This window comes from Triturus cristatus, chromosome 1_1 (genome assembly GCF_964204655.1).
Source record: "Triturus cristatus chromosome 1_1, aTriCri1.1, whole genome shotgun sequence".
In the NCBI taxonomy this organism is placed as follows: Eukaryota; Metazoa; Chordata; class Amphibia; order Caudata; family Salamandridae; genus Triturus; species Triturus cristatus.
The window spans coordinates 140,394,881-140,405,302 of NC_140579.1; the positions used below are offsets into that span (position 1 = coordinate 140,394,881).

General features: G+C 40.6%; 1 protein-coding gene across 1 annotated transcript in view; it reads right to left on the minus strand.

Annotated features, from left to right (window-relative positions):
- Positions 1-8,099, minus strand: part of LOC146869838 (protein FAM200C-like) — a 50,026-nt gene extending 41,927 nt beyond the window's left edge. The window contains exon 1 of the mRNA XM_085640650.1: positions 6,891-8,099. Within this exon, the coding sequence (XP_085496776.1) occupies positions 6,891-8,099 (1,209 nt within the window). The remainder of the gene's footprint in view (positions 1-6,890) is intronic.
- Between the last annotated feature and the right edge of the window lie 2,323 nt (positions 8,100-10,422).

A 10,422-nucleotide genomic window follows, 5' to 3' on the forward strand; every position in this document is an offset into this window, starting at 1 on the left:
CATATAATTACACACCACATTCATACACTCTACATAACTACACTCCACATAATACCACACAGTTGCACATAATTATTTGCTACATAATTACACTGCACTCAATGCAACATACACTCCAAATAATACCAAGCAGTGCCACATAATTACACTCAACTGAATACAACATACACTCCCCATAATACCACTCAGTGCCTAATAATTACACGCCACATAATTACACTCTACTCAATGCAACATAAATATACTCCACATAACACCACTCAGTACCACATAATTACATGTCACATAATTACACTCAATTCAATGCAACATAAAAACACTCCACATAATACCACTCAGTGCCAAATAATTACACGCCGCATACTTACACTCTGCTCAATGCAACATAAATACACTCCACATAATACCAAACAGTGCCACATAAGTATATGCTACATAATTACACTGTACTCAATGCAACACACTCCAAATACCACTCAGTGCCACATAATTACCCGCCACATAATTACACTCTACTGAATGCACCATACACTCCCCATAATACCACTCAGTGCCACATAATTACATGCCACATAATTACACTCTGCTCAATGCAACATAAATACACTCCACATAACACTACTAAGTACCACATAATTATACATCACATAATTACACTCAATTCAATGCAACATAAATACACTCCACATAATACCGCTCAGTGCCATATATTTACACGCCACATACTTATGCTCTACTCAATGCAACATAAATACACTCCACATAATACCACTCAGTGCCACATAATTATTTGCTACATAATTACACTGTACTCAATGCAACACACTCCAAATACCACTCAGTGCCACATAATTACACGCCACATAATTACCCTCTACTGAATACAACATACACTCCCCATAATACCACTCAGTGCCACATAATTACATGCCACATAATTACACTCTACTCAATGCAACATAAATACACTCCACATAACACTACTAAGTACCACATAATTATACATCACATAATTACACTCAATTCAATGCAACATAAATACACTCCACATAATACCGCTCAGTGCCATATATTTACACGCCACATACTTATGCTCTACTCAATGCAACATAAATACCCTCCACATAATACCAAACAGTGCCACATAATTGTATGCTACATAACTACACTGCACTCAATGCAACACACTCCAAATACCACTCAGTGCCACATAATTACCCGCCACATAATTACACTCTACTGAATGCAACATACACTCCACACAATACCACTCAGTGCCACATAATAATATGCTCCATAATTACACTGCACTCAATGCAACATGCACTTCAAATAATAATACTCAGTGCCACATAATTACACAGCACATAATTACACTCTACTGAATGCAACATAAACTCCACACAATACCACTCAGAGCCACATAATTATATACTACATAATTAAACTGCACTCAATGCAACACACTCCAAATAATACCACTCATTGCCACACAATTACACGCCACATAATTACACTCTACTGAACACAACATACACTCCCCATAATACCACTCAGTGCCACATAATTACATGCCACATAATTACACTATACTCAATGCAACATAAATACACTCCACATAATACCACTCAGTGCTACATAAGTATATGCTACATAATTACACTGCACTCAATGAAACATACACTCCAAATATCACTCAGTGCCACATAATTACACACCCCATAATTTCACTCTACTGAATGCAACATACACTCCACACAATACCACTCAGTGCCACATAAGTATATGCTACATAATTACACTGCACTCAATGCAACATACACTCCAAATAATACCACACAGTGCCACATATTTACATGTCACATAATTGCACTACATTCAATGCAACATAAATACACTCCACATAATACCACTCAGTGCCATATAATTACACGCCACATATTTACACTCTACTCAATGCAGCATAAATACACTCAACATAATACCACTCAGTACCACATAATTACACGTCACATCATTGCACTACATTCAATGCAACATAAATACACTCCACATAATACCACTCAGTGCCATATAATTACACGCCACATATTTACACTCTACTCAATGCAACATAATTAGACTCAACATAATACCACTCAGTACCACATAATTAAATGCCACATAATATCACTCTTCTGAATGCAACATACACTTCACACAATACCACTCAGTGCCACATAATGATATGCTACATAATTACACTGCACTCAATGCAACATACACTCCACATAATATTACTCAGTGCCACATAATTACACGTCACATAATTGCACTACATGCAATGCAACATAAATACACTCCACATAATACCACTCAGTGCCATATAATTACATGCCATATACTTACACTCAACTCAATGCAACATAAATACACTCCACATAATACCACACAGTGCCACATAATTATATGCTACATAATTACACTGCACTCAATGAAACATACACTCCAAATACCACTCAGTGCCACATAATTACACACCCCATAATTACACTCTACTGAATGCAACATACACTCCACACAATACCACTCAGTGCCACATAATGATATGCTAATTACACTGCACTCAATGCAACATACACTCCAAATAATATTACTCAGTGCCACCTAATTACACATCACATAGTTGCACTACATTCAATGCAACATAAATACACTCCACATAATACCACTCAGTGCCATATAATTACACGCCATATACTTACACTCAACTCAATGCAACATAAATACACTCCACATAATACCACTCAGTGCTACATAAGTATATGCTACATAATTACACTGCACTCAATGCAACATACACTTCAAATAATACCACACAGTGCCACATAATTACACGCCACATAATAACACTCTTCTGAATACAACATACACTTCACACAATACCACTCAGTGCCACATGATATGCTAATTACACTGCACTCAATGCAACATACACTCCAAATAATATTACTCAGTGCCACCTAATTACATGTCACATAGTTGCACTACATTCAATGCAACATAAATACACTCCACATAATACCACTCAGTGCCATATAATTACACGCCACATATTTACACTCTACTCAATGCAACATAAATACACTCCACATAATACCACTCAGTGTGACATAGTTACACACCACATAATTACACTCTACTCAATGCAACAAATACACCCCACATACCACTCAGTACCACATAATTACACTCTACTCAATGTAACATAAATACACTCCACATATTACCACTCAGTGCCACATAATTACACGCCACATAATAACACTCTACTCAATGCAACATAAATACACTCCATATAATACCACTCAGTGCCACATAATTACATGCCACATATTGACACTCTACTCAATGCGGCAGAGTCCTAGACAAAATATTCCTGGAAAAACACTTGTTTTTCTAGAGTCCCCTCACTCACCTAGGATTGCCCCAGGGTGACATGCTTCATCATAGGGGTCCTCCCAGGCATCTACTGTCTGGGGCGTGCTGCAACTTGCGGATTACGTAGGAGCACTTTTTTTTAACTATGTGTTGTGCTGTGAATGTGGAGTGACAAAAGTGAATTAAAAATTACCTAGATAGTGAGGTCTGACTTTATTCTGCTCCTATATGGTAAATGTATATTAAAAGGGGCTAGTAACAGAGAACAGTGACAATTATGTGAGGCTGTCCCTATTTACTTCGTCGACATGTTTCGTGGTTACCCCAACCACTTCCTCAGGACCACACAAGGACCAGCTCTGTGTGTACCACTCCGTGCATTAAATTGAAAGTATTTATTTGTAGCAAACGTACTAGGTATGCTTATTTCTATACATACGGTTCCCTTGTGGAAAAAATAATCCATAGTCACATCTGGATGATGTATCTGTTTAGAGATATAATGACACACATAGATTAGATATATACACCTGTCCACTGGATGTCGTGGACAGGGAAAACAAATTGGTGTACGTTATATCGTGGTGCCAGGTATCTCCTGTAACAGAGTTTGGATTAGTTAGTTTTTCTTAAAAAAGTGCTCAAGTGAAAAACCTGTGGACACACAGACATACAAACATAAAAACATAAAACATAATGGATTCCGCTGTTTTCACCTACTTTTTAAAAAGTATTATTATACTTCATGGTGTCGCTGGGGCGGAGGGTCTCTAGATCCCTAAGTTAGAGAATTAAAGGTGGTGAGTAAAATCTCATTATTGGCGAGCCAAGGAGCTAGATAAGAAAAAAGGTTGCCAGAAGGTACTGGAACGCGGGCACCGCCGCGATAGATTAGCTGTGAAAGGAAAATCTTACTTGTCTAGTTAGCACCTCCAGCCGTGAGACCTATTCTCTCCCAGGATCACCGCATAATGGCGTGTGAATCAGGGAGCTCAGGTTATATGCACCGTAGAGGTGGGAAAACAGCTTGTGGAGCAGGCACTGGAGCGTTAACTCTCGTAATGATGGGCGCTATCTTGGGGGTATACTGCTTTTGCATGTGACCTGATAGGTCCTTTGTTAAGGTTATCCGTATAATTACTGGCTGAGTCAAATAGGCATATATTTCTAGAACTCAAATTAAGGGTACCACAAACCAAAATAAAGGTACTATTTATTAAAACAAAATTGTAGGTGATAAAAAGTTTAAGAAAAAAGACTAACGGTTATGAAAAAAGACTAATGGTTATGAAAAAAAGACTTTGACCTCGTTATTTACGAAAACTTCTCTATTGGTGAGCGCTCCGACGTGTATTATTTCTTTCATTATTTATAATTAATTCATACCTTGGAGGTCTCTTGATATTGAATTTGAATATTGGTGTGAACCAAGGAGGAATTATTAAGGCCCAAACATCTTCTATATTATGTCGAAAATAGTAATCGCTTGGCATGCACTCTGCCACTCTATTTGTACAATCCATGGGTACCTACGAATACCCATATATAATTTGTAATTCTTGCAGCCTGCTCAGACCAATCCCCGCGCTGCTCTCACAGCATGAGAGCAGCGCGGGGATTGAATGGGAGTCTGTCCCAGGGGCTGCTGGGACCAGGAAAAGCACACGGAGGCGCGACGTGGCAGGCGGCCAGTACCTTAAGGTAAGTTCTTTTTTAATTTTTTGTTATTATGATTAGCATCCCCACGCTTCCCTCCCCCGCGCTCCCCCATGCTCCCTCCACCCTCCCCACCACCCTTTCTTTATGGCGGCCACTGTCAGAGATGCCATGCAGCAAGGCTAAAACCAATAAAAAAGCAATGGGTCACAAAGGCAAAACCTATTGAAATTCCAAGTGCTTGCTGGTTGTAGTAACTCTAGAAGGGCACTTTGTGAATAGTACTAAACGTACTCTTTTGTGGGTGGGTGTTTGTCCCTCCAATAAACTCCCTAAACCCTCCCCCCTGCTGCTCCATTACCCCCTCTCCTTTAGTTGTACGTGTTCCCCATTTTCTATGCACTCCTGCCACCCCCCCACTTGTATTACTAAAATGTACACTTATATGTGAGATCTCTGTAATCGAGCGACGGTCACCACACAGAACAAGCATTTGCATTGCAATCGGTCTCGCCTTTGGGACCTTATAGGTATTTAGCTATGCAGCACAATAGCCTGGGTGCTGAAACATCTACTGTTCTTTAACATGGAGGGAAAGTAAGCACCAAACTGCGGAGCACGCCAGGTATGGGAACACATGGAGAGAAATATTGCCTTTCAGCAGGAAATGCTATAGTCCAAAGCTCTGTTTTTAATATAAAATCAGGGCCTTTGGTGGTCATGTCACTGAAAATACAAGATTTGAAAAAAATATTGTCTACGGGTGCTCGTGGAAGACAATTTCTGTGGACTGGAATCTAGAGAATGCTAAAGTGATTCTGGTATTTTACTGACCCCTGCTGGTCGTTTTCTATCAAGACCGGTAAATAGAGGCAATTAAACAGAAAAAAAGTCCCTAAGCGGAAGCAGACAAGTCCTAGGGCTAATCTCCAGAGCCCACAAAGGACATACACATATAAGTGTATACTAAAGTATATACAAGAGATATCAAATGCTCGGTCTTAAAATAGGAGAGGCGGAGGTGGAGACCTCCACATGCAGGTATGTGAATGGCTTTCTATAGTACATTAGAAGTGCTATTGTAGTTGTACTACTAACGTACTACAAAAAGTTGTTTTTGAATCGGCCCCATGTGCTTAAGAAAGCCCTGCAGCAGTGGTACTCACAAACTTTCTGTCGGGGGCCAAAATTACAGTGTGGTTAGTGGCCGAGGGCCGCACTGGTAGGGGTGGAGTCAGTGGGGGCGGGATCAGTGGGGGGCGGAGCTAGAGTAAAAAAAAACCTTCCAAAACATTAGGCAATGCTGTATTTCACAATCAGATGCAACTACAAAGAGCACATTTTGATAATACATTTTTATTTGAAGGCATTTAGGGGAAATAGAACATCAAGTACAAAGGCAAACATAATGGGGAAAAGTCTTTCCCAAGGCACAGAGTTTATCCACTAATTTTACATTTCATGTCCGCAATTAACTTCTTGTATTCTGGAACCTTTTCAGAGAGTGCAAGTCTCATGAGGTGATCCAGATGTGCATCAGTCAGTTTGTTTCTTAGTTTGTTTTTTATAGCACCCATTGTAGAAAAGGAATACTTGCATACAAATGTGGAGCCAAACATGCAAAGTATTCTCTGTGCCAAGGTAAAAAGAAGAGGGAATTTCTCAGGTGGCACACTTTGCCAGAAATCTTCTGGTTCCTTCCCCAAGAAAGAGGACTCGAGCACAGAGCTGAATTGCATGTCAATTAGTTCCATCTCAGCTTGTGCCCTTTTCAAACCAAGAAGTTCAACAGCTTCAAGATTCCTGGCACTAACCATCCATGGATTTTCTACAAGTCGGAAAAGTGGGGTGAGAACTCTGAACTGAGAAAATCTCCTCTTAATGTCCCCAGACACTTCCTCCAGATAAGTACACAGATTGAGACTGAACAACATTTCCTGAGCTTTTTCAACCCTCTGTGTTAAAGCCTGCAACTTAGGAAAGTGTGTGAGATCACCATCGTTCATCTGCTCTCGGAACAGCTCGAGTTTACTTTCGAAGGAGTATATGGCACTCATCATTGAGGACACAAGTTTCTGTCTACCTTGAAGTGCCAGATTGAGTGTGTTGAAATGTGAGAAGATGTCACACAGAAAATGGAGCATGGTGAGCCATTGCAAGTCATATAATTCTGGGAAGGACTGCCCTCGGCTGATTACAAATTGTTCAATTTCAGGAAGCAAACTAATAAACCTTTCTAGCACTCTACCTTTGCTCAACCACCTAACCTCAGTATGCAACAACAGATCTGCATATTCACTTTCCGCATCCCTCAGCAATGATTTAAAAAGTCTGTGGTTGAGTGCTTTTGCTCGAATATAATTAACAATTTTAACGACTTGCTTCATAACCTCATTTAGTTGCCCTTGTTTTATTTTGGCGCATAATGCTTCCTGATGGATTATACAATGATAATCAATTAAAGTGGATGATTGAAGTTTTTTTCTTAACAGAGATACAAAGCCCTTCTCATGTCCAATCATGGAGGGTGCTCCATCTGTAGTGACACTTACAAGATTGTTCAATGGCAGGTGATGCGATTCAAAGAAATGACACATGCTGGCCAATACATCCTCTCCTCTTGTGTGACCATGCAATGGCAAAAGGCAGAGTAGCTCTTCCTTTGGAATGATTCCTTGTTCCAAATACCTCACCCAAATCATTAACTGTGCCACATCACCTACATCTGTTGACTCATCCACAGCAATGCTAAAGAAAGGGGACAGCTTGACTGCATTGATGACCTGCGCTAGAACATTGTCACCCATTGACTCGATGCGACGTGTGCATGTGGTATCTGACAGTTGCAATGCACCTATTTCCTTCATAATGTTTGATTTATTAGGATAGTTGGCAAATAAAATGTCTGCTGCCGAGAGAAAACACTTCTTAACCAGCTCTACTTCTGTAAATGGCTTTTTATGTTTGGCAAGTAAGTAGCAAATTTGGAAGGATGCCTCGGTTACTGCCTCGGATTCTTTCATCTGGCACAGAAAGAGCTTTTGTTGGGATACAAGTGCTTCCTTTAGTGATGCCACCTTTGCAGAACGCAGTTTGGAGTTCAGTGGATAGTTTGCAGTGTATCCAGAGTGCCGCGTTTTGTAGTGCCGTTCCAGATTATACCTCTTAAGCACATTTACTTTCTCTTTGCAAAGCAAACAAGTGGCTTTTTCTTTTGGGCATTCCACAAACAAGTACTCTTCTTCCCATGCTTCCTGGAAGGTCTGTGTTCACTCTGGATCGATCTGGGTCGTTTGCAAGGCTTGGAAACTGGACTGTAGGCCATTGCGGAGCTCTCCAGCTACTTTGTTACTACACAATAAGTAACACGGACCAGGATTCGGATTTTGCGCCCGGCAGCACCCTACGACTGGTAAACCGACACACTCCACGACCGATACTGCGTCACGACCGATGGACCAACACCACTTCGCACAACAGATCTGTGAGCAACATCAAAGTAATGTTTTGTTTAAACATACAACATAATGGGTAAACCTGCACATGTCACTCAATAGGGATTTGAAATAAATGGCATGCACACACGTATTTAAAAGCACGTTCACGCGCAGGTATCTTGGCGCTAAATAACAGATGTTTGTTGCTACCCAACTGCAGTGGACAAGGGGAGGGCCCTGGTTTCAGGTGGGGACAATTTTAACAAAACATTGTAGCTTAACTTTGCCCTCTATGCCAGCTGGTATCTATGCTTGAGGCCGAACCCGATCAATCAACCGCCATCAATCAATGCCCCTACTTCGTGCAAATTTGTTCACGCGCAAAGTTACTTTAAAACAGAGCCAACCAAATCTCACATAATAGGATATTTTGCTGTTTATGTTTGCACTGCTTTTGTGGAAAAGGGGAGGAAAAGCGCTGATGACAGAAACTGCACGGCTGAGAGACAAATGGCTTCTGATAGCACTTTGAAGCGTATTTGGGACATTCTGTGATTGGATACGTATCCCAATTTGTCAATGTATTTTAATGTCTGAAGGCAGTGCGTGTTTTTCGCGGTGCCTGGTAGTGGGTTTAAGATGACAGTGTCTTCTGATTTTCCCTGGCTCAGGGGGTGGGCCAAAGGTATTACATTTTTTTTTTTTTTTTAATGTAGATGTTTTTGCAGTGAGATTTACAATTGACCTTACATCCTCATATGCACAAAACATGAAAGCCATGTGGTTAGCAAAGGGCTGCCAAACAAGCAGCACTGTCACACAACATACACCGTGGAAAATTCAGCCTCAACTTACCATGCCCTAAAACGCATCACAGCAGAATTACCTACCAGGATTGTGAATCATGTTAGGAGGACACTTTACTACTGATTAACATGAACAATTGACCACACAATCAAAAGAAAAGAAAGAGATAGGAAAGGTCCTTTTGGCGCACCCACCCATACACAAAAGGAACTAAAAAGATCTTCAGATCGAACACAATTTACTGTCCTGCTAATAAACAATCCAGTTCTAAACTAAATATCATAACATACTCTCTGCTAACCTCATAATCATGTGCCAACATGCGCAAGAGATCGATGGCCTCCCCAGATTACTGCAAAAGGGGGCCCAATGCTATTGTAATGGTAGTTGTTGATATACAAATGCAAATAACATGAAATAGTAGGATTACTGTTTGCTCCAAACACACGTGATTACCTTCGTCTATGACTCCCTACAATTAAACGAGCAACAAACCGAGGTCCAAAATTCAGTAAAAACGCAAGCCCTACTGTCAGATTTGACACTGTGGTGTGCACAAGTCCACTGGGTGCAAGGGCGTACTATTGTGAAACTGCACTACTTCATGTTACAATACAAGGCGGCTGGCACTCGTTCACATACAAAACCGACTCTAAGCGCTTCGAAGCTGTTTCCTCGCCGTAGTAAGTTGGGCGCTGGCAAACTTTGAACAGGAAATTCGGGATAGTTTTTCTTACTGTAAGTAACAAATTCAAATAGAAGCTACGCCGCGCGTTATACAAGAAGTGCTTTTACCTCCGAGCAGTCGCTCTCGTGCGCTTCGTTCCCCGCACCCGAAGATAATCACCCGAACTACAAGATGTCACTTTTTGTTTTGAATTTCATGCCCACCCAGAGCAGCTCACCAATCCGAAAATGTATTTTCCGGTACAAGGACAACTATACTTCACATTAAAAGTTGATTCGCACACAAACTAGCCCCCAACATATCAGAAACAGCCCTTCACTTGACTGTGATAATCATTAAAATATTGCACTTTCCCCAAACCAGATAGTTTCAAGAAAAGTACTATGTGAGAGACAATTTAGTAAATTGTGTGAG